At 36.1% G+C, this 26,282-nt stretch overlaps 1 protein-coding gene across 1 annotated transcript in view; it reads right to left on the bottom strand.

The window, feature by feature from the left end:
* The window catches only part of KIAA2026 (KIAA2026 ortholog), an 88,524-nt gene that overhangs the window by 36,331 nt on the left and 25,911 nt on the right, over positions 1-26,282 (bottom strand). The window contains exon 3 of the mRNA XM_025359382.1: positions 9,735-11,152. Coding sequence (XP_025215167.1) covers positions 9,735-11,152 — 1,418 coding nt within the window. The remainder of the gene's footprint in view (positions 1-9,734; positions 11,153-26,282) is intronic.

The following is a 26,282-nucleotide window of genomic DNA, read 5'->3' as shown; positions in this document are numbered from 1 at the left end:
GGCAAAAAAGTCATATTACTACTGCTTAATTAAAATCTACATTTGCAACTTAAAATGAGACTACATAGGGAGAAAAACTTTACCTTTAACATTGACTTCGCAGTCAGGAACTGGCATAAGAACTACAGCTGAAGACTATGGTCTCTAGCCAACCCAATGTGAAAATCCCCTTAGTAGCTTAGGTAACTAAGCTTTTCTACTCCTTTAGCTCTGCACTCTCCTAACAGGCTGCCCTTGGTGGTATCAATACCCAAAGTTTTAAAAGAAGATAAATATCTACCTTTAAAGTGCACCTAGTTGTTTGTGGAACCAGAAACCACTGGGAAAAATAAACCTCTTATACTTAAAGCCAATTCACAGTATACACTGAAATATATCTACTTTCTGTATTTAACTTGACAAAAAAATATACATACATGCATAAAACTTCTATTTTTAGGCCAGGCGCAATGGTTCACACCTATAATCCCAGCACTTTGGGGGGCCAAGGCAGGCAGATCACCTGAGGTCAGTTCGAGACCAGCCTGGTCAACATGGCAAAAATCCGTCTCTACTAAAAATACAAAAATTAGCCAGGTGTGGTGGCGCGTGCCTGTAATCCCAGCTACTCGGGAGCCTGAGACAGGAGAATCGTGTGAACCTGGGAGGTGGAGGCTGCAGTGAGCCGAGATCACACCATTGCACTGCAGCCTGGGCAACAAGAGTGAAACTCTGTCTCAAAAAAAAAAAAAAAAAAATTCTATTTTTAGTTAGAAACACATTAAACATTTTCCCCCAATTTGTAATTAGCAAAATCAATTAACAAATTGTTAATTACTCAACATATACTAGATATAGGACACTGTACAAGTTACAGGGACAAGAAGGAATTAAAAAATCATAAAAAAGAAAAATCCTATCCTCTAGGAGCTTACAGTCTACATAAGGGCACAAAAAATATTCAGAAATACTTTTCTGTCATTTTTAGTTCACAACCATTTGCAGACTAAAATCCCCTTAAAAGTCAATACTTTTTTCAAAAGGGAAAATGAGTACATAAAGTAACTTTGCTGTACATAATCCTAATGCTCCTTTCCAAACATTTTCCTATATAAATACAATCATCTTGCAAGAATATGTCAACTCAACTGACACAATTCCAGTTTATAATTGTGTTTTTTGTATTACTTTTTAATCATATCACAGAACTATAATTTATAAAATTTCTAACTTTTGGCTCAATAAAATCCATGTATACTATGACTGAACTGCAAATTGTGAGTTGCTGAGGTTCATGGGGGTTTAACTGTCTTATTTTAGTAAGTATTGATGGGTGTCATTTGACATTTGCTTTTAATTAAATTAAAATAACCCAACATATATTTCTTTATTCACCATTGTTACTTACTTCTGTGCTTACACAGTACCTTGTAACAGAAGTAAATGCCTACAAAGATAGGTAAGTGGGTGGGCTGCTTAAATAGCAATACTCAGGGAGAAATGATTAAATTCTTGGTATCCCTATAATACAGCTAGTAATTGATTTCTAAACTGAGTGCCGTTAAGTATTGCTGAAAGGGGCTCATGAATTTGAATGCCAAGATGCCTTTCCTCTATCACTGCCTTTACCATTTTTTGAAGTTCACAAGAAAAAATGAATGGTCTTGCTGACCTATGTACGGGAAGGTTTTATAAAAACAGTAATTTGAAGGAAATAAAATTATTCCTAAACCTCTCCCCACCAGTCCTACTCTGATTAGCTTAAAAAAAAAAAGCCATTTGATTTTGCATTCATTTATAAGCACAACAGAGGTCACCCTTGATAGTCCCATGAATTTCATCTTATTTTTACACAGGCACTAAACACAGGTACTAAATTCTCAGTTAACTCTAGCAGCTACTCTATTTGAATGGACTGAGAAGCTAAGGTGGTTACTTAGTATTTTAGTTCACCATGTCATTAGGATGCTTAAATGTTATTAGGAAATTGGAGGTAATGTTATATATCGGTTATAAGCTTGAGTTTTAGAACTAAACTACCTGGGTTTGAATATCTGCTACAACCACCTACTATTATAGAGGTCATGTATAATAGCTACACACATGACCTTGAGCAAACTGCTTTATTTCTTTGTGCAGTTTTTTCATCTATAAAACAGGGATAATAGTATTATCTACTCTGTGAGAAATAAATGGGTTCTAACATCCCAAAAGCTTATACTACTGCTAGGCACATGGTAGGTGATCAATAAATGTTAGCTATTGCTTTAGCTAAGCTATGGTGAGAAAAGCCTAAACAGAAAATCTTTTAACCTTCTTCAAATTCTTTTTACTTACTCCATCTCAGTTCTTCTTATGCATATGTCCTCTAAACTACCACTCTACTTTGTACACAAATCAATGAATGTAATAGAATATTATAATTGTCTGTTCTTATGTTTGTCATCCTTACTATAATGTAAATTATTGGTGACAGAAATCACATTATTCACTTTGTATTTACAGCATTTAGCACACATAAGTTCTTTTTTTTTTTTTTTTTTTTTTTTTTTTTTGAGACGGAGTCTCGCTCTGTCGCCCGAGCTGGAGTGCAGTGGCCGGACCTCAGCTCACTGCAAGCTCCGCCTCCCGGGTTTACGCCATTCTCCTGCCTCAGCCTCCCGAGTAGCTGGGACTACAGGCGCCCGCCACCTCGCCCGGCTAGTTTTTTTTTTCTTTTTTTGTATTTTTTAGTAGAGACGGGGTTTCACGGTGTTAGCCAGGATGGTCTCGATCTCCTGACCTCGTGATCCACCCGTCTCGGCCTCCCAAAGTGCTGGGATTACAGGCTTGAGCCACCGCGCCCGGCCAGCACACATAAGTTCTAAGAAGTGATCCCTAAATATAAGAATCCTACTTTTTTCAGAAATGTCACCACCAGTTGGGGGGTAGGAAAAGGTATGCGGGTAATTGTTTACAATTCTGAGGGTCCATTTAAGTCTATTTTATAGTGAAGAAAACACTGACGACGATTTTAAATAAACAATTTACCAACATGACCTAGTAGTGGTAGTAAGAAGATTAACATTTACTGAGAACCTACTATGTGTCAGATACTTAGTAAAGTGGTCTGTATAAATTAACTTATTTATTTCTCAATATAACCCTCCCAGGTAGGTAGTAACTCTATCGTAATATGGGATAACTGAAGATCAAAAAGATTAATTAACTTACTCATGTGTCACACAGTAAGTAAGCACCACAGTCAGGGATTCTAACTACAAAGTTCAAGCTCCTTCCATTATGTAATTTTACTGCACAAATATCGTGAGTTACCATTTATTGATTCCTACCATGTGCCAGGCTCCATGTGACATACTGTGCATTTGCTATTCTAATTAATCTTAACAATACAGCCAAGTAGGTATTACCTCACTTATCACAGATAAAGAAACAGGCTAAAAACAGGTAAAGAAACTGATGGAGGAGCTGTAGCTAATATGCACTAGAAGCATATATGTGAAATTAGGTCTGTCTCACTTCAAAGCTTACTCTTTTTATGGTAAAATATTGCATTCTTTCAAATTTTTTGAAAGAGATGTAATCTGCTTCTGTTTGCCTCAGAGCATTCCTTTTGATTAGGGTTGGATGATTTGTACATTTACGGTTTTTTAATACCTTCCGTATATATCCTCAAAAAAAATTTTCAGTATAAATTTTCCTGTATTCTTCAGTAAAAAATCAGCACTTAAAAAATAAATATTATTTTAAAAATCGAGCATCATATACTGCAAAACTACGCCTTTATTTGGTAATCTGTTTTTGCTTCAGGACAAAATATATACAGGGCAAGTTACATACTGCCCCCCAGTGGGCTTCCCTTCCTGTATCACTCAACTTGATCATATCCCAGGTATTTTACTCCCACTGCCCTAAGTTACCTGGTCATATAAAACAGAATAAAATTCTCAAACCTAAAATCATGCTGAAGTCTGAAGTCAAATTAAAACATACACAGAATTTCAACACCACTCTTGAGCCTAAAACAAGAAGTGTCAACCTGTACCTGGAAAATGCTTAAGGAAACATTAATAAACCTTAATAATAAACCTTAGTAATTAATGTTACAAAAGTATACCCTAATGAAGCTTTCTAAAACACTATGCTTAGAAAAACTTAAGAAAAGAATGCCCAACCTGAGAGGGAAAATCATAACTAAGATATATTTTATACTGTAACTGAGGCATAAAACTCTACTTTTCTAGAATCTGGAAATATGCCTTTTTTTAAAATGGCATATTTCTTTATACAAGAAGGTGATTATCATCCCCCTTTCAGTTCCCCTTTCTCAGTTTCTTATTCCTCATCTTTACCCCTCTCCTTCATCTGGTTTTCCTGTCTTCACTCCTCAGACCACTGGGCTACTCATACTCAGACTTCCATTTTAAGCCAAGTGTGGTGGTGCATGCCTGTGATCCCAGCTCGCCTGTGGTCCCAGCTATTTGGGAGGCCGAGGTGAGAGGATGGCTTGCACCCCGGAGTTCGAGGCCAGCTGGGCAACATAGCGAGATCCTGTCTCTCAGGGAGGGAAAGGAGGAAGAAAAAGAAAAAAAAAAAAAGGTACTTCAATGCTTTCCTAGATTCAGCCTTTCCATGTTTTAAAATTATCCCAACACATTCACTCCTCCCTCTGTGCTTTCCTCTTAGGAATCTTAATAAATAGATGAATACTAAGATATTAATCATTGTTGCAAGTGAAAACTCAAGGGTATTTGTATTATTAAATAGTGAATCTGCAAAGTGCCTGGGATGTAAAGTCACAGAACTAGAGCCTAAACTTGTCTTTTATTTACTAAATGTGCACGTCTTGAGCTAACTATACTCCAGGAGTTTCTGGAGTTCTATCTCAAGTAAGCAATTTGACCTTAACAAAGCAGTTTATTTTCCTTTTATTCTCCTTACCTATAAGCAAATTTCTTATCATACTGGAATTCTTTAACCTTATCACATAATTCAGTAACTCCTCAACACCCATTTCTTTTAACTTTTAACTGAGAATATTGAATCAGTTGCCAAATTCTGCTACTTATTGCAGCATCTCTCTCAAAATAGAATTTTCTTCTATCATTATGATAGAAAAGTCACATTATCAATCCTTACCTGGATTTAGAATTTTCTCTTGTTAAAGTTATCATCTACCCCTTCATCTTACCCCTGCCAGCTTCTTTTCATAGCTCTTTAATGGTATCCTAATTATCTTGCAAGACCCTTTCTCCTAATCCTGTCACTTACTAGCTCTAGCTGTGTGACCTTGGACAAGTAAATCTCTTTGTATCTCAATTTTTAAAAATCTCTAAAATCTGTTAATAATGGGGAATAATAGTAATATTTATTTTTTGAAGTTTTCATGAAGATTAAATGAGATAATATGTATAAAGGCTTAGAATAGTGCCTGGCATACAATAAGCACTCAATGAGTACTAGGTTTTTTAGAGAAAAAGTAGGCTTGAACAAATAAAAGGACATGAAGCACAGTAAATCCTTGCACTCTTATATTTTGAAATCTTCAGCTGGTATGCTAAAACTTTTCTCCGTAAGATACATGTAGTTAGGGTCTCTAGTGCTGTCACTATAGAACTATATAATAACCTTTTCACAAATACGGGCCTTGAAATAATCAAACACTGTAGATTACATTACCTTCTCAGTCATTTCCTATAAAGCAGCTCATTACTTTTTACACATCTGATGTATCTTATTTCAAGCTCAATTCCCTTGCACTGGACTATTGATTCAATCATTTAACATAGCATCACATGCCTAGAAAGATGACCCAAAAATGACACTTTTCTGTCATTCGAACAGCTTCTAAAACCTCAACTTTTCCACAAAAGCTTTCTTTAATTGTGCTTCTTCCAGTGACACCTCACTTAATTATACCTCTATGCTTTTGCTCGTGTTATTCAACATTTTCCACCTATTCAATCCCCAATATTCTTCAAAGTCCTTCATCCCTTGTAAAACCTTCCCAGACTAGCATAGCACACTGATTTTTTCTCTACTTGACCTTATTGTGTTGTCTTTATCTGTACTTAACTGTTATTCACTTGAGGTCACTGACCACTTAACTTAGTTTTTTCACCTATAAGAGTTTTAACTTAGTTCTTTCACCTATAAGAGAATAAGACCACCTGTCTTATCCATTTTAGTCAGTTTAGAGGTGATACCATAAAATGATTTGGGTGAAAATAATGACTATTGGCTGGGCACGGTGCCTCATGCCTGTAATCCCAGCACTTTGGGAGGCCAAGGCGGGCGGATCACCTGAGGTGAAGAGTTCGAGACCAGCCTGGTCAACATGGTGAAACCTCATCTCTACTAAAAATACAAAAATTAGCCGGACATGGTGGCACACGTCTATAGTCCCAGCTACTCGGGAGGGTGAGGCAGGAGAACTGCTTGAACCCGGGAGGCAGAGGTTGCAGTGAGCAGAGATCATGCCAATGCACTCCAGCCTGGGCAACAAGAGTAAGACTCCGCCTCAAAAAAAAAAAAAAAAAAAAAAAAAAAAAAAAAAAAAATTCCAAACAAAACTGGTTGAAAGCATCTTAAAACACCATAAGCTTTTTGTAATTGTTAATGCATCTGTAATCCTTTTTGTATTTTTTCAGATTTTATAAAAAGTCCCCTAATTTTTAGAATTTCTAATTCATTTTAGCCAACTCTACTTGCTCTATACAATCTATAATAACAGTACATTATTGAAAACAACCAAAATGTCCAATAAGGAGATTGGTTAAATTAACTGCAAAATACACACAACAGAATCCTACACAGCCATTTAAAATGATGATGCAGGGACCTATTTATTGCACAAAGATGTTCGTGGTATACTGATAGGTAGGGGAAAAAAGCAGATTGTTAAAATGGTATGTATAGTATAATCCTATTTAAACAAATATAGTCTTTGAAAAAGTGTTGAAATAATAAGTAGTTAATAATAAGCAGTTAGTTTTAGTTACATCTAGGTGAACCATATTACATGTGTTCATTTATTTATTCAGTATATTCCCACACAATGCATCAACCAATCTGCTAAAGTGCCAGGGATGCAAAACCAGAAATAATCCTTCTGTCCCTAAGAATGTTACAGAATAAAGAGGAGACAATCATCAAAATAACCCAGAAGTAAAGGCAACTATAGTAAGTATTATGAAGGAGAAGTGTCTGGTGCTATAAGCATGAATAACAGGGAAAATTTTAACAAGTCAAAAGATAACGGGAGGCTTCCTTAAGGAAGTGATAAAAGAATAAACATTTACTAGGTAATGAGGAAAGGGAAAGGGCTATTCTTTTTGCTTGTCTCTATATTCTTTAAAAAAAATGGATTGCTTTTATAATAAGAAAAAACAATGAAAGAAAACCAAATGATCTAAATTTTTTTGCTCTGGGCTTTTTTTACTCTTAGTTATTTTTAATTTATGCACAGCTAATCTTGCTTGTCTTGCTTAAATGACAAAGTTTTCAGAAACATTTATATTTTGAAAACAGGTCATCAAGGAAAAATTTCTAATTGCCAGTTCATATTTTTCTTATTCTATGATTGAATAAAAACATAAGATCAAGCATGAGATAATGGACATTATATTGTTTCCATTGTCTTCTATTTATTCCATAATGTTTCCAATAGTAAGGAACAGACCTAAATGAGTAAAAATGAATTCAAAATTTAAAAAGGAGGAAGGAAATCCCAATTTTGAAAAGTAGATTAAAATGCTTAAATGTTACCCAAACTGCCTCAAACTGTGCTAAAATTATCAAGTCATTTTCAACCAAATTGTCTTTGTGCCTTCTACTAAAAATCACCTGCCAATACAATAAGGCTTACTAAATTTGGAGATACCACCAAAAATTAAATCCTGTATTACGCAACATAAAACAGACCAGATTGATTGCATGTAGGTTCATACATCAGTCATAAATGACACAGCTTATCCCGGAGTGTATTCTACAGAATACACAGGTTATTGGTAACTATTACTTGAAAAAAAGCAGTGTTAAAATAAATTTGAAAAAAATACGTTAAACAAAATCAAGCAGTTTTCTTTTCTTCAAGACTTTCCAGAGTCTTTAATAAACAGGCCCAGAATAACTTAACAAATTAGAAGTTCAAAAGGTTTTGAAAACTAAAAGTCTCAAATATAATTTATATGGTAACAAAACCTGACTTGAACTTAAGGTTTTCTAGTCTTTGTTTTATTTAGTCTAATTCATACATTTCTCTGTAGAGATTATATGTTTGATTACAGGAGTAATTCCCACTGGGGATATTCCTTAACCTAAGCCCCAATGGGGATAACTTAAACATTATATACACCATAACACCGTTCTAATATCTGAAGAGTTCTAAATTTCAAAACAAATCTATTATCAGTTTTGCAAAATGAATTGTGAACCTCTACTAAAGCACAATGTGAATCTTTAAGAGGAGTATTTTCCAAACCTATGATGATGGAGCTCACTTTTAAAAAGAGTGAGAAAGTAAAGACTGGACTAAGGTATGCCCCAAACTGATTATGAAAGGCCAGGATGTCTCACACCTAATAAAGAAGAACAGGGCAAAGCTTCAGATAGACAAGTGGACTGAAAACTACATAAAACAAATGTTTAATTGTTATTATAACATTTTATGTAACATTGTTATATCAACAAGGAATTCAGTAACTGAGGAAAAAAGGGAATTAGCCGATGTTTACCCAGTATTAACTAGGTAAGCAGACAAAACTGGATCTACCAGATCCAAACATTTTTGTCACTTAAGACCTGACTTTCTAAAATTTGCTCTGAGAATAAAGTAAGTATACAAACAAGTGTATTCTTTTCTTCTATTTCAGGCATGTAAGTCTTCTCTCCTCAACTAAGGCTTAGAGTACTTGCTGAATACAATGTATAAATTTGCCTTCCAAGTGTTTCCATTCATTTTTCTAGAACTGGATACAAAACTCCCTCCAATTTTCTCTCTGATCTACAGCAGTGTCTATTTTATAAACCACTTTATTGCCTTTGAACACATGAATAGCAGTGTAATAAACAATAAAGGATTTTGGGTTACAATTACATTAATATATTATATACTTGAGTTGGGAAGTAGTTCTAATTTTAAAATATTATTTAATATTTTAGAGACTAACTTTTTTTCTTTTTTTTTGAGACGGAGTCTCGCTCTGTTGACCAGGCTGGAGTGCAGTGGCATGTAATTTTCTTATATTCCACATATTTTCTTGATATAAAAATATATACTGAAAACAGAGTTCTGAAAAATGTATGATGTGAGAAAAAACAGACTCAGGAAGATAATCTGACCACCCTTGGTTTAAGTAGCTAGTTGCTATGAACTTTAGTCCTGGGAATGTTACCTCCTGAAATCAGTGCTTTTCCTACTACACCGTACTGCCCTACACCTGGGGTGGGAACCATTGCATAGTGATGGGAAAGAAAGTGGTTCAGAGAAAGGTAAAAACATAATGCCCAAACATGCTCAACTGAAAATTAAATTCAAACTTACTGCATCAGTACTTTTTTTGTTGTAAGTATATAAAACGACATGTACTCTGCCTTTTAAACTCATGGAATATAAAATAAAATTTGACCCTCAAGTATACACGCATGCATACATGTGCATTTCAGTCTCTCAATCAAAGCACCCATGATGAATAATTGAAAAAACAATTTGAATTATACTTAAACATAACTCCCATCCATTTGTGTTAGCTTACCAGATTTGTGCTTCTTGTGTTTTGCTTTTTTTTTGATGATCAATAACTTATTCTGGATCTCAGGTTTGTAAGACTTGAATGCAAGAGAATGAAGACCTTCACGCTTTCTCTGTAAGTTTTCATTCAAAACATCTTTCAATTTCTTTTTTTTCTTTTTCTTCTTTTTTGCCCTCATTTTAGTTAGTTTGAGTTTCTTGTGGCTCTGTAGTGACTGCTCTAACAGAATATCCCTTACAACTCTGTGGCAGTTAATTTCTGGATGATCACTGTGACTTCCATTTACATGTATTTGGCAAGATTTTAGAGTATTTTCTTTTAATGGACTGGGTTCAATCTTTATTCTGGAAGCTTCACCATATTTTTCCTGATTTTCTATAAACCTTATTTCACCTGGACTGAGAGGCTCTCCAAAGCCAGTAACTTCCCCTGGACTCCCTGGTTTCTCTAAGTTTTCTTTACAACAATCAGTTTTTTTAATTTCACAAGGCCTGCGAATTCTAATTTCATAGTTGGATTTTACTTCCATTTCAACAGAGATGTCATGATTATCCAAGATCATTTTAGTAGGGCAGCAAGCTGGATCAAAATTATTTTCCTGCTCTTTCTTGAAGGCAGAGGGCATGCTGTCTCTACTACATCTATGTTCTCCATTACTTGTACTAACATAGTCACACTTCAATTTCTCCAATTTAATCCGAGGTACTCTTTGTATTTTAATGGGTGGAATTGGAAATTCTGGGGCCTGAAAGGGTCTCTGTTTATAAATCCGTACGTCTGCACCACAGAACTGTGGAAAATGTACATAAGCATTCTCCAAATAATCATAACCAAGAATAACTTCTCTGCATTCATGGATAGGCTGTCCAAGTACAGCATCTTGAACTTCTTTTTGTGTTTCATACACAAAGTCACAAAGACCCTTAAGTAGCCATACTTTTTGGTAAAAAGGTAGTTCGTGAAAAGGTTTTTCTTCTAATGGACTGACTTCTCCAAGAACTTTAAAAAACTGAGGACACAACCCCAGTTTTTCAGCACAGTTATCAGGATTTTCAGTCTGCCCTACAGCAGTGTACCACTGTTGTACTTTCTGCCTCAGTGCTGCTTCCCAGGTCCTGTAAGGCAAAGTAGGTCTTCGATGTAAGGTAGGTCTGCGATGGGGAGGACTTAATAGAGAAGTCATTATTTTAGATAGGAAAACATTACACTGAGGCATCAGAAGACAACGTTCCAATTCGTAAAAGACTATTTCTGGCAAATTTAGAATTTGTTGAGCTAAACAAAGGAAATGCCCAATAGCTGGAATTTCCCACATGGTCTCCATACAAGTTGGAGCTGCTTGAGCTAGAAGTTTTCTTTCCCATTCTTCTATTTCCTTTTGACTAGCTTCTTCTGCTTCTTTTCTTTCCTGCTCCCGAAGCCTAAAGAAATTTAACAAATTATACTATTATTATTTAGAGGGTACCATAAAATGATAAATTTTAAGTATATTTATCTTTAGTCAAAAAGGCAACTAACTGTCCTAGTTTTATTTATTTATTTATTTATTTGAGTCTCGCTCTGTCGCCCAGGTTGGAGTGCAGTGGTACAATCTCAGCTCACAGCAACCTCTGCCTCGCAGGTTCAAGCAATTCTCCTGCTTCAGCCTCCCAAGTAGCAGTCACCTGCCACCATGCCCAGCTAACATTTTGTATTTTTTAGTAGAGATGGAGTCTCACCACGTTGGCCAGCCAGGCTGGTCTCAAACTCAGGTGATCCACCTGCCTTGGCCTCCCAAAGTGTTGAGATTTACAGGCACGAGCCACCATGCCCAGCCTGTCCTAGTTTTAAATATCAGTACAAAGTGTCTCATAAAAGTACCATTTTGCTTTTTTCAGATGAAGAAATACACATATCACTTCACTCTGAATTTGATGGAGGATTCCTGACATAATTATCCTCAAGGTAAATTCTTCAATTTATAATATCAATTACATTTACTAAATGAAAGCACAGAATTTGATTACAATTTCTAGAAGTAATATGACTTCATATAAGAGCTGTAAAGATATTTACATCCTTTGACCCCGTAATTACATTCCTAGAAAATTATACTAAGAAAATAAGTCACACAGAAGCAAAAAGTTATGTACTCACCAATGTTAACTGGAGTTTTATCATATAAGCAAAACAAAACTATGCAAAAATTGTTTTAAAATTGGGAAATAAACTTGAAATATTATGTAGCCTTAAAAATTAAAATTATTAATATCATGTATAAATACAGAAAATGTCAGAATACAACATAGTCCTTAATAGTCATAATGAAAATAAGTATATACTGAGCAGGGAGGTGACAGTATTGCAAAAGTAAATAATTTCTAGGTTAATGAGAATATGAGTGCTTTTTTCTCCCTTAAGATTTTCTTTATTAGCACTACTATAAAAACTTTTTAATTCAAAAAAAATTAAATTAGATGCAAAGATAGGCATTTAAGTCTTCGCGACCTTAGATTAGGCAATGGTTTCTTAGATCTGACACCCAAAAAATAAGCAACAAGAGAAAAATAGATAAACTGGGTATCATCAAAACTAGAAAATTTTGTGCTTTTAAAAGACATCATCAAGAAAGTAAAGACAACTCACAGAATGGGAGGATGTTTTTGTAAATTATATACTTAATAGGAGACTTGTATATAGAACATATAATGACCACTTACAACTCAATAATAAAAGGACAAATAGTCCAGTTAAAAAATGGACAGGTTGGGTGCAGTGGCTCACGCCTGTAATCCCAGCATTTCGGGAGGCCGAGGCAGGTGGATCACCTGAGGTCAGGAATTTTGACACCAGCCTGGCCAACATGGTGAAACCCCTTCTTGACTAAAAACACAAAAATTAGTTGGGCATGGTGGCGCATGCCTATAATCCCAGCTACTAGGGCGGCTGAGGTAGGAGAATCGCTTGAACCTGGGAGGCAGCAGTTACAGTGAGCCGAGATCGCACCATTGTACTCCAGCCTGGGCAACAAGAGCGAAGCTCCATTTCAAAAAAAAGAAAAAGAAAAAAAAAAAGGAGAAAGAAACTTGAATAAGAATAGATATTTCTTTAAAGATGTGAACAGCAAAATGAACAACAAAAGCACATGAAAAGATGCTCAACCTCATTATCAATTAGATAAATGCAAATCAAAACCAGAATGAGATACTACTCCAAACTTACGTGGATGGTTATTATACAAAAGACAGATAGTAACAAGTATTGGTGAAAAAGTGAAGAAACTAGAAACCTCATACGCTGTAGGTAGTATAATTGCTTTTGAAAACGTTACCATGTGATCTAGCAATTCTACTCCTGCGTATATATCCAAGAGAAATAAAAACACTTGTCCACATGAAAACTTGTATAGAAATGTTCTTAGCAGTATTATTTATAAGAGCCAAAAATGGGAACAAATCAATGTCTGACATTGGCTATTTTTCTACAAATCAGATTGCAATCCAGTAAGATAATATATAAATAGTAAGAACACTACTTTGGCAAATATCACAACTTGCTCTTTCATAGAACAGCCTACTTTTATATTTTTGGTTGAAATGTCATACTACAACTGTCATTAGTGATTTGGTATTTATATATATTACATTTGAGTACCTAAAAAATATTAAATATTCTTAATAAAATTCAACTTTTTTCAAATGTGCTTAGAGTTTTATGGAATTTTATTTTTTACTAAATGAGGATGGTAGTGGCAGGTAGAATTTGGCTTCCTCTGTACAGAGCTGGGACTCCAAAAGCACACACACTCAGTAGAGGGGCATACTAGAAAAAAGTCCCTTCCCCCAATCCTCAACTAGAGGACTGCAAGAAAATTTTTTTGTCTTCACAACAGGAGTGGTAAAAAAATAAAATCTAAAGAATTTGTAACTATAAGCTGACTCATACAGATTTATTGCCCAATTTCACATTTCCTGAGTGCTCAGAAAAACATCACACTAAGAAATGAGTTTAATGTGGTTTCATGCCAATATTGCTGTCAGGTACACGAACAACAACAAAAAAATCAAATCTCTAAGGGAATGCACCTTAAGCCCAGACTTTAAGGAACTCCTACTGCTATAGTGTATAGATAAGAAATGAGTTCACAGTCAAAGATAAAACATAAAAGGAATTAAGATACTAGGAGGGATAGGAAGAAAGAATCTGGCCCCAAGATAATAGATGTAAGAATTACAGGACACAAGGAATACAATGTTCAGTGAAAAGAAACTGAAAACATGAGCAAAGAGAAGGAGATTATACAAAATGACAAAGCAGTTTTGAAAATGAATTAAAAAGAACTTCTAGTAATGAAAAATACAGAAATTAAAATAAAAACAGATTTACAGCTAACTCCTTGATATAGTTTGGATATTTGCACCCTCCAATTCTCATGCTGAAATTTGATTTCCAACGCTGAAAGCAGGGCCTAGTAAGAGGTGTTTGGGTTATGGGGGTGGATTCCTCATGAATAGCTTAGTGCCATTCTCACTGCAGTGAGTGAGTTCTCACTCCACTATTTCTCACGAGAAATAATTGTTAAAATGGGCCTGACACCTTCCTCCTCTCTCTTGTTCCCTTTCTCACCATGTGGTATGTTGGCTCACCTTCACCTTTTGCTAGGAGTAGAAGCAGTCTGAGGCACTCTCCTGATGCAGATGCTGGCTCCATGCTTCCTATACAACCTACAGAACCACGAGCCAAATAACCCTCTTTTCTTTATAAATTACTCAGCCTCAGGTATTCCTTCACAGCAATGCAAAATGGACTAAGACACTCTTCAACAGCAATAACAGAAGCCAGCACACAATGGAGTATCTTTAATATACTCAGAAAATAAGTGCCAACAAAAATTGCTATTGAATAAAAATATCTTTCAAAAATATAGAAAAAAAGATATTTTCAGAACAAAAAAATGTGATATTTGTGACTAAAAAACACAATCTAAAGGAAATTCTAAAGAATATGCTTCCAGTGGAAGAATAGTGATTCCTAATCGAAGCACAAAGATAGGGGGGAAAAAAAGTGGTAATACATAGGTTAATTTACATAGATATGGCATAAATGATTAAAATGTTCTATGGAGTTTAAAAAGAAGACAAGATAGAATTAAAATACATGACAACAACAGCTGGGCTCTGTGGTTTGCGCCTGTAATCCCAGCACTTTGGGAGGCCAAGGCAGGCAGATCTGAAGTCAGCAATTCAAGACCAGTCTGGTCAACAAGGTGAAACCCTGTCTCTACTAGAAATACAAAAATCAGCTGGGCGTGGTGGTGCACGCCTGCAATCTCAGCAAGGCAGGAGAATTGCTTGAACCTGGGAGGCAGAGCCTGCAGTAAGCTGAGATTGCACCACTGCACTCCAGCCTGGGCGACAGAGTGAGACTCCATCTCAAAAAATAATACTAATGCTAATATAAAATAAAATACATTACAATAATAGCAGATAAGCTGGGAGAAAAATGATTAAACTAAAAAGGAAGAGACAGACTAAAGAAGCACAAATCAATATCTAACATACAACAAATTGACTGGGCTGGGTGTGGTGGCTCACACCTGTAATCCCAGCATTTTGGGAGGCCGAGGTGGGAGGATAGCTTAAGCCCAGGACTTCAAGATCAGCCTAGGCAACACGGTGAGATCCCAACTCTTTAAAAAAAAAAAAAAGAAAAGAAAAAAAAGAGCCTGTTATGGTGGCACAGGCCTGTAGTCCGAGCTACTTGGGAGGGTGAGGTGGGAAGATCACTTGAGCCCAGGAAGTCAAAGTTGCAGCGAGCTGTGTTCATGCCATGGCACTCTAGCCTGGGCAAAAGAGCAAGACGTTGTCTCAAAAAAACCAAAACAAATCAAAAGCAAGGGACAAAAAACAAATTGGAGCTCCAGAAAATAAGAATAGAGAGGTAGGAAGGTAATGGTGATGGTGATAGTTGAAGACATAATGGCTGAGAATTTTCCAGAATTAATGGGCACAAATCTTCATTTCAGAAAGCTCCAAAAAATAAATGAAGAAAGTAAGCCACATTTGGGCACGGGATAAAACAATGATAAAACATCAAAGACAAAAAAAAAAATTCTTACAAGACGCAGAAAAAAGGACAGAGTACATATACAGGAATGACAGACTGAGAGATCTATTAATAGCAACAAAATAAACCAGAAATGACAGAACAGTATCTTTAAAGTGCTGAATTAATATAACTGTCAAACTAGAGCTGCATAACCAGCTAAACTATCATTCATAGATCAAAGTAAGTTAAAGCCATTTTCAGTTAGACTGAAATGAAAACTTTCATGTAGTGTCTTCTGCTTCCATCCAAAATGAAGTGACGAAGAATCAAATTTATACTTTCATTTGAACCAACAAAAAAATCCTAATACATGAAATAATGGTTTTCAAGCAAAGGATAGTGATCCATGACACATGAGAAAGAGATAAGGTTAGTCCAAACATTGTTCCAGTTTACTGCCTTGAATGAGTATCCAGATCATGATGCAGACAGAGGGTACCCAGGCAAAGCCCAGTGGACTCCCTTAATTGAGAAGAAGCCAAGAGTCCAGACAGACCAAGGCAACTAGAGTCTGCAGGACATAGTACCTGCACAGTACCAATGAGTAGACAGTTGCATAGAGAGAGAATGCTACAGATGTGCAGAGGATCTCCCGGGAGTATTCAGAGCACTGATTAGTACAGGGACAAACTTACAAAATATTAGAGAACATAGCACCCATTCCCACTAGCCACGCTAGAAAACTAGACTCATAATTCATGGAATATTGGGTAGAATACTCAGGAAGGTCTTACCTTGGTAGTAGAGAATAATTAGACATGGACTAGTGCTCAGGATCCAACTAACAAATCATAAAAGGTCAGAATAATAAAGTTGTTTCCAACTAACTTAACTGCATTCCAGGAAAAAGCTCAAGATTTATAGAGATGTAAAAATATCCAGTGCTCACCAAGGTAAAATTTACAATGTTTGGCATTCAAACCAAGGCTACCAGGCATACAACAATGCAGAAAAATGACCCATGATGAGAAAAATCAACCAAAACTGACCCAGAAATGATACACATATTAGAATTAGCAATAAGGGCCGGGTATGGTGGCTCACGCCTGTAATCCCAGCACTTTAGGAGGCTGAGGTGGGTGGATCACTTGAGGTGAGGAGTTTGAGACTAACCTGACCAACATGGTAAAAACCTGTCTCTACTAAAAAAAATACAAAATTAGCTGGGTGTGGTGGTGCATGCCTGTAATCCCAACTACTTGGGAGGCTGAAGCAGGAGAATCGCCTGAACCCGGGAGGTGGAGGTTGCAGTGAGCCAAGCTCGCACCATTGAGCTCCAGCCCGGACAACAAGAGTGAAACTCCATCTCAAAAAAAAAAGAAAAAGAAAAAAGAATTAGCAATAAGGTCATTAAAGTAGTTATTGAAACTATATTCCATTTGGTTAAAAACTTAAGTAGAGATATGAAAGATATAAAAAAGACCCAAACTAAACTTTTGGAGATAAAAACTGCAATGTCTGAGATGAAAATACACAGAATGCGATTTATGACCGATTAGACATGGCAGAAGAAAAGATTAGTGAACTTGAAGACAGCAATAGAAACTATCCAAATTGAAATATACAGAAAAAATACTTCTACAGTATATATGTAGAAGAAAAGAGATGATTACAGAAAGAAGTTCGAAAATGTGAGAAGAATTGGGAACAAACAAACTGTTAATCATGGGTAAATATGAATAAAAATTATATTATAAAAACAGTAATGTTTAGTTTAGGGGATAAAAAATGACACAAAGCTAAATTATTAATCAACAATAACATATGAGATGGACAAGGCAGAAGAGAACGAAATTAAGAAGAGGAATAGAGCTTCCCCATCAGTGGAAGCAGGTGTAAAAGAATTCCACAGATAAATAGCTATAGATAATGCCAAATGGAAAAATCAAGAAACAGCAACATAGTATTTATTTAAAAATGTGAATATGATTACCAGAAGGAATAGCTAAAAGTTAAAGGTAGCTGATTCTGAGTCATGGGCTTGAAGTTGAGTTGAGTAAGACTGATGCCTTTTAGTAGCCTTAAAGATACACTGCGACTTTTAAACTAGAGAGTCTGTAAAATAAAAAAAGTCTTAAATCGAGTTTTCAAAAGCTAAAAAAAAAAATCAGTCAGATGACTTAGTCATGTTTATGTTAAATTTATAGATACTGTGTACTTTACCATGAAATTCAGTTTCTCTACACTTTATGTACTGAGAAGGATAGAATATTTTTCTGGGTAGAATATTTTTCTTCAATATACTGTTGTTAACAATAGACAAAGTTTTCAAGTTATTTCCCATAAAATTTAATTCACAGTTTGTTTAAAAGTTTGTAATAGGATACTGTATCTTAGAATCAATCATCAGAAACTGAGTTTATTACTATTCTTGGTAGAGAAAACTGATTTTGGTTAATCTTGTCATAATTAATTCTATGAGCTCGCTATAAAATCACTTATTAGTTAGAAAACATCTCAGACTGTAAGTCTGGAAATTCTCCCTTTTTGGTTATACATACAAGTAAAATATAATGTTGTTTATGGCAGATTTCTATTTTCAAAATTAAATGTGATACCTTGCTTTTATCCAAAGGAAATAAGATTAAAGGAACTAGGAAGCACCAAATAATAAAATAGATATGAAGAGTCAACACCAAGTAGGGAAAGGACAGCAAAAAAAAAATCTGGGAATCCTGAAGGCAATGCATACATGACTAACATCAATGAAATACATTTTGTTCTGACAGAGAAGAGTGTTACATGTTCTGCAGAAGTGAAAGAGTGACAACTAGTGCTTGGAAAAGAAAATGAAAGGGAAAGTTGGAGTAGATGAAAAAACTTTTATGGACTTGCTTTGCCTAAAGCAGTGAAAAGCAACTTTTGGCCAATATAAAGATTGGTGATAAGGTAATTTCACAAACTATTTACTTGCTGCGGATATTAAGGGCATACAGAGGGGTGAAATAACTTCCCCCAGGTTTTCCTAGCAGATCAGTATAACAGACAGAAACACAGTTTGCCTGGTAGGCCAAAGTTAGCACCAATTGGCTTGCTCCTAGAAGAGGAAGAAAATTCATGATACAGTTGACGCGTGATGCTGCCATCTGTGCGCACTATCTGAAGTTAATCAAGGGCTGCTACTCACACTGCTGCTGTTCCTCATACACTGTACCTTTCAGGGGAAGATTATGGAATCTAGCCTCAGACTATGAATACTAAAGAGATGTGAGGAAGCACAAAAAAGTACATGGCTGGTATAGGCCAGCATAAGGCAGAAGAGCACTTTACCTTTAGAAATACAACTATGGAGTCTCTTTCCTGATCCTCAGTAGTGTAGTAAATAGGGAATGGGAGCCTGCTGAAGATCTCTAGAGTTAATATATATAATCATCTATTTTTTAAAAACTTTAACACTTATAGTTAAAAAATTTAAAATAGTATCTTAAAAATGCTGAAGTACATCACATTTTGCTGGTAAGGCAGATAAAAAACCACCTTCCAGAATTATTTTCATTTAAAAATTTTGTCCAAAAGTACAGTACTAAAGACAGATAAAGCAGTACATGTTTCTAAAATACCAGCTCAAAAAATTAACCCTTCAATGTTGGGAAAATACCAAAAGACTGCCTCAGGATAGTTGCAAAAACAGTATTTGCTATTTTTAAAAATAGGGTACATAAACAATACTGAATCAACAAGAAAATTGGTTCAATTTTTTTTTTCTGGATCAGTTCTCATTTTTGATGTTGCTCCTTACTGGGCTGTGGCATGCTTGCATGTTACTCTGTGAAATACTAATAGAAGCTGTGCCTAAGGTTATTTTAGCCATGCACAATTTGGCAAAAACACTAGCTTTCCAAAAGAAAATTAAGTTTTAAAGTATCCTAACTTTACTATTATAGTTTTATAAACTTTTATTGAATGCTTACCATGTGTGATGACACAAAGAGGTAAGAAAACATGGACCTCACTCTCAAAGACATTACAATTTAGTAAAAAAAAAAAAAAAAAAAAAAATAGGACCTTTAATCTAAAATAATCCATTAATTGAGGAAACAATACAATGTATACAAATTGGTGGCATGAAAAAAGGAAGCAAGACATTTATTTATATTTTCTAAGATGAATAACACATAATATTATATTTCAGAAAAACCATTCATATCAAGTCCATCAGTCAAACTTCTTATTTATCTGCCAACAACAGAATCTCCTCTGGCTAGCTGAAGCAGAAAATGAATTTATTTAAGGATTATAAGGGAGCTTATAGAAGCTCTGTTAAGAGTCAGAGAGCCAAACTTAGATGACAAAAAGCCAGAAAACAAGTCCAACCACACTTAGGAGGTTCTCCAGGAAAAACCAGACAGTCAGCACTAGTTGGCACCTTTGATACCAAGAACCTGGAACAACCAGAAACTCCTACCACCAGCTTTACCAAAAAATAAAACCTCTCACTCAAGATTGCTACCTGATGTTATTTCCATACAATATCAAGTAAGAAGTATATGCCTGCGCATATACCTCTACCTTACCTGTGAATGGGTTTGAGAATATAAATTTTCTGGCATCTATCCTGGGAAGTTAAGACTTGTACTATAGGAAATTATCAAAATGTAAGAAAGCTATTTAAAAATGCTGGGTGGCCACAAATGATGAATATATATTTAATTAAGTCACTGTTACTTTGTGTTATAGAGAATATGAAAATAAATCACTTAATTATAAAGTCACAGTATTTATTTTACAAAAATAATCACTGGAGTTAAAAAATCTGTTTCAATTCCAGTGATTTCCAAATCAGCAAAATACCAGTAAATTTGTACAAGTATATGAAATAAAGCGTACTTACAAAATATACACTGGCTGGGAGTGGTGGCTCATGCCTGTAATCCCAACACTTTGGAAGACCAAGGCGGGAGGATGGCTTGAGCCCAGGAGTTCGAGACCAGCCTGGGAAATACAGTGAGACCTTGCCTTTACAAAAAATGTAAAAATTAGCCAAGTGCGGTGGTCATGCCTGTAATCCCAGCTACTTGGGAGACTGAGGTGGGAGGATAACTTCAGCCTGGGAGCTGGAGTCTGCAGTGAGTCGTGATCACATCACTCCAGCCTGGGATACCCTGTCTCAAAAAAACCCACAAACTAAAAAAATCCATTATTTCTGGTAATCCAAATAGTTTTGCAAAAAAGGAACAGGGAATAGATCTAGTATTTTTAATACAACTAAAATAGACTTAAGTTTTCAAAAGTGCTACCTAATAATGTCATATTCCAGAGTAATAGAAATTTACTTGAGGAGAACCAACTGCCAATTTTCATCTATTTTATTTTATTTTTTAAGTATCTACAATGGCTGGTATGGTGGCTCATACCTGTAATTCCAGCACTTTGGGATGCTGAGGAGGGTGGATCACCTGAGGTCAGGAGTTCGACACCAGCCTGGGCAACGTGGTGAAATCCCGTCTCTACTAAAAATACAAAAATTGGCTGGGCATAGTGGCAGGCGCCTGTAGCCCTAGCTACTCAGGAGGCTGAGGCGGGAGAATCACTTGAACCTGGGAGGCGGAGGTTGCAGTGAGCCAAGATTGCACCACTGCACTACAGCCTGGGCAACAAAGCAAGACTCCATCCCAAAAAAAAAAAAAAAAAAAAGGTATCTAAAATGTGTTATCTACTTTCCTATTTAATAAACAAAGTATACAAAATATTATTCAATCATTCCTTAATGGCTTTAGGTCATCATTATAAACAGAATGTGGTGGTGGTTGTGATTAGCTTAAAGATTATCTTAGCAATAAATTAATCAGCTCTTTCACTCAATTTTCTCAGACTTTCACTTAGAGGGCCGCTGTCTCCTAAATCAATGGGGTCTCTCTACACCAGTTCCCCTAAGACTGACTGTTGTCCTATCAGCATTTTCTTGAAGATGGCCACAATACCAAGCCTTTCTCAGTATTTGTTCCTCTCTGTCCCACAGGCCATCACTTGCCATCTCCTTTATACTGGTTTCCAATGCTGTCCAAACTAATAAAGACAGCAATAAAAGAATACCAGGATTTTAAATCTGGCAATCTAAGAAGCCATTATTTTGATGGCATATGCTGCACAAGGAAGGAAATCAGCCTACTTTATAAAAATTAAAATATAGAGTGGGGAGCTTCCTTCCTTTAAATGGAATAGGTATCAAATTAGAAATGAAATTGCTACATTTGAAGATTGTAAAAAATTTCTGTAGACCAGGTTTGGTTTAAAAAACACTTAACACACACACACACACACACACATATATATATATATACCGAGAGAGAGTAAAAATTTTTTAAAAATCTACTTTTGAGTTTGTGTCTGCTCAGATGATCAGCTGAAAATTATCAGATGTCCATCAGATACCAGATAAAGTATTACCATATTAAAATATATACTAAATTTTCAGGCTGCTGGTATCTGGATCTCAAATTTCTGATATAACAGGTGCTTTAACCTACTTAACAAAATGAAAACTGTTTTCCCCAAAGGTTTTAATTAAAACAACAACAACAAAAACACCTTCCTCTCTCTTCTAACATGACCCTTCCTATGATTTCAAAGTCCTTTCCCTATCTAAATTTATAAAATCTATACTCTCAGCTAGTCTCTAACTCTTGACAGGATATTAAATTGACTGCTGGGCGCGGTGGCTCAGGCCTGTAATCCCAGCACTTTGGGAGGCGAGGTGGGCGGATCACGAGGTCAGGAGATCGAGACCATCCTGGCTAACACGGTGAAACCCATCTCTACTAAAAATACAAAAAATTAGCCGGGCATGGTGTCGGGAGCCTGTAGTCCCAGCTACTCGGGAGGCTGAGGCAGGAGAATGGCGTGAACCCAGGAGGCGGAGCTTGCAATGAGCCAAGATTGAGCCACTGCACTCCAGCCTGGGTGACAGAGTGAGACTCCGTCTCAAGAAAAATAAAAATAAAAATAAATAAATAGATAAATAGACAGATTAGATTGTTTGCCTCTAGATCCATTCTCCATCCTTCACCGTAAGGTTTATCTGTATCAATAGGCAACCTCATTCTCAGTCTTCCCTTGAGTTCATCAATGGAGAGACCTGGGAGGTGATCAGAAAGATGAAAGAAAGTGGGATGAAGCATTTATTTCCCTGGCTCCCTCCTCATGAGGTTGCCTTGGGCTTTGTCCTTCAACAGAAGGTATCGTCTCAAAACAGTCTCTTCTCTATAACTGTTTCCTGGTTACCAGTTACTCTCTCTGCTTGCCCTCCTTACAGCCTTATTTCTTAAGATTCTGCTACACTGTAACCCCTTTGAAAATAAACCCTCTTTGAAATATCCTAATTTGAATGTGCCACATGTTTCCTGGCAGAGGACAGACACTGATACCAACACTGATAGATACTATATCCAGAGAAGATATTAAGCAGGCAATTAGGTCTGAAATTTAAAGGAGAGATCTGGACTACCTATCTGTCTATCTATCTACCCATCCATTCTTTCTATCTATCTATCTATCATCTATCTATCTATCTAATTTAATCTATCTATCTGTCTCCATCCTCAAGGAAGACACAAGAATGTTTACTACAGCATTCTATAATAATGAAACAACAGAAACATTTCAAAATGTCCATCTCTTCTGGAAAATGGATACACTGAAATATAGTCACATGATGTAATACTATCATACAGTTATTATATAACACTTGAAATAAACTAGAACAAAACAGTTCAACATGAATAAAGCTCAGATACATAAATAAATGGAAATAGAAAGTTGTGAGGGATAAAAGACTATACTTTGGGTAAAGTGTACCCTGCTCGGGTGATGGGTGCACCAGAACCTCAGAAATAATCACTAAAGAACTTATTCATGTAACCAAACACTACCTGTTCCCCAAAAACCTATTGAAATTTTATGTATGCATGTATGTATGTGTGTATATATATATATTTTTTAAGTTGCCAATTATATGAAGGTTAAAGACATGTAAAACAATGTTATATATTATCTACAAATATATACCTATGTAATTAAAACATTAAAAATGCGTGGAAATGACCACTTTTTGTAGTCATGATGAAGTAACTGAACCAAACTTACCCTCCTACTGTAAGCAGCTACAAACTGAACACAATATATAAAACATACATTTCAGACACTGGACAAACAGTGCAGGACTGTGATCACCAAGAGAAGTGAAACAAATGAGATGATCTCTACAACTGCCCAGTGCTAGGACAGTTAGTTTGAATAGCTGTCCCCTCCAAAACTTGTGTTGAAATTTAATCCATGACGTGGCAGTATTGAGAGGTGGGGCCTTCAAGGGGTTACGGGGTCATGAGGGTTCTGCCCAAACTCATTAATGACCAGATTAATGAGTTATCATGGGAATGGGGCTGATGTCTTTATAAGAAGAAGAAGTGAGACTTGAGCTAGCACTCAGCCCCCTCACCATGTGATGCCCTGTGCAGTTTCAGGACTCTGCAGAGAGTTGCCACCAGCAAGATGACTACCAGATGTACTCCCTGACCTTGGACTTCACAGCCTCTATAACTGTAAAAAATAAATTCCTTTTCTTCATAAATTACCCAGTTTCCAGTATCCTACTATAAGCAACAGAAAATAAACTAAGACATACAGCTTTCTAATTGAAGGCAGTTTTTAGACTATCAGCACAGAAAGTCGGGAACAGAGAGCCCAGTGGAGTGGAGTTGAGGGGATAGAGATTGGCATCTGGGGAGGATGAAGCACCTGGAAGTTGTGAGATAATTCCAAAAGGAAGGCAGTTATACAGAACAGAAATCTATTGTGTATTTTAAATTTTGAATTTTTAAAATTGTGGTATTGTTATTTTTATTGTTTTTTCCCCAAATATGGGAAATATTTGGGAAACATGCAGTTGGTTGAAACAGTGCACGTGGAACCTGCTGACATGGAAAGCCGACTGTCCTAGAGTTAAACTCCACAAAGCTGATTCTGACCAGAAAACTGTAAGGCAGCAATTCAGACACCACACAAACTTGGGAGGTAACTGAGTTCTGACCAGCTGAAGCAGAAAGTCCTCAGTCACCACTTAGGGGCATTTAGCAGAGGCCTGAGAGGGATTATGCTGTCATAGGGCTCAACTGGAGTGAAAGCTATTTCAGATACACCCTAAAACAGCTTAAAACCTGGACTTTTCAAACTGTTCTACAAGAAATTTAACTGCTTGCCAGCACAAAGCCTAATCCTCTTCAAAGGAAGTAAATAAAACTCCAGACTCAATAAAGCAATGTTCACAATGTCTAATTTCCAATAAAAATTACTGGACATGCCAAAAAGCATGAAAATATAACCAGGAGAAAAACAATACAAAGACTTAGAAATTACAAAGATGATGAAGTTAGAGATTAGAAATTAAAACATGAAGATAATGAGATAAATGAAGATACATAAAAAACAACTAAATATAACTTTCAGAGATGAAAAAATTATATTCAGTAAACAGTTCGCTGGATTAGACACTGCAGAAGAAAATATGAGCAACCTTGAAAACTTAGCACAAAGAAGACTGAAAGTCTATGGATCAAAGAAGGGAAATGAATCTCAAGCAAGATAAACACAAACACACATACATAAGCTCACACCAAATGCACATGACAAATTGCTGAAATCTAATAATAAAGAGAAAATCTTAAAGGCAGTTAGAGAAATAAGATAGGCCACCCATATAGGAACAAAGATAAGGAAGTCAGCAAGCTTCTCTTAAAAAACTATGCATAGTAAAAGATGTTATACTTAAAGTGCTGATAGAAACAAACCTGTCAATACGGTCATATATATATGCATCTCACACACACACACACACACACACACACACCCCTCTCCATTCTTCAAGATGTAAGGAAAAATAAAAACTTTTTCAGACAGGAAAAAACTCAGAATTCATTGCTGGCAGACCTACATTACAAGAAAAGCTAAAAGAGCTCTTTAGACAGTAGAAAAATGGTATCAGATGGCATCAAGGATCAATATAAAGGAAGGCAGAATGTTGGGAAGGGTAAATGTATGGATTAAATATAAAATACTTCTCTTCATTATTTAATTTCTTCAAAACACAACTATTTAACGCACATATAATAACAGTGTACTGGGGGTTTAAAACACTTGTAGAAGGAAAGTATACGCCGGGCGCGGTGGCTCAAGCCTGTAATCCCAGCACTTTGGGAGGCCGAGATGGGCGGATCACGAGGTCAGGCGATCGATCGAGACCATCCTGGCTAACAGTGAAAACCCGTCTCTACTAAAAAATACAAAAAACTAGCCGGGCGAGGTGGCGGGCGCCTATAGTCCCAGCTACTGGGGAGGCTGAGGCAGGAGAATGGCGTAAACCCGGGAGGCGGAGCTTGCAGTGAGCTGAGATCCAGCCACTGCACTCCAGCCTGGGCGACAGAGTGCGACTCCATCTCAAAAAAAAAAAAAAAAAAATAAAAATAAATACAT

The sequence above is a fragment of the Theropithecus gelada genome, chromosome 15 (assembly GCF_003255815.1).
Source record: "Theropithecus gelada isolate Dixy chromosome 15, Tgel_1.0, whole genome shotgun sequence".
Lineage (NCBI taxonomy): Eukaryota > Metazoa > Chordata > Mammalia > Primates > Cercopithecidae > Theropithecus > Theropithecus gelada.
The sequence above is the reverse complement of the archived record's forward strand: the minus strand, read 5'-3'. Positions and strand labels throughout refer to the sequence as shown.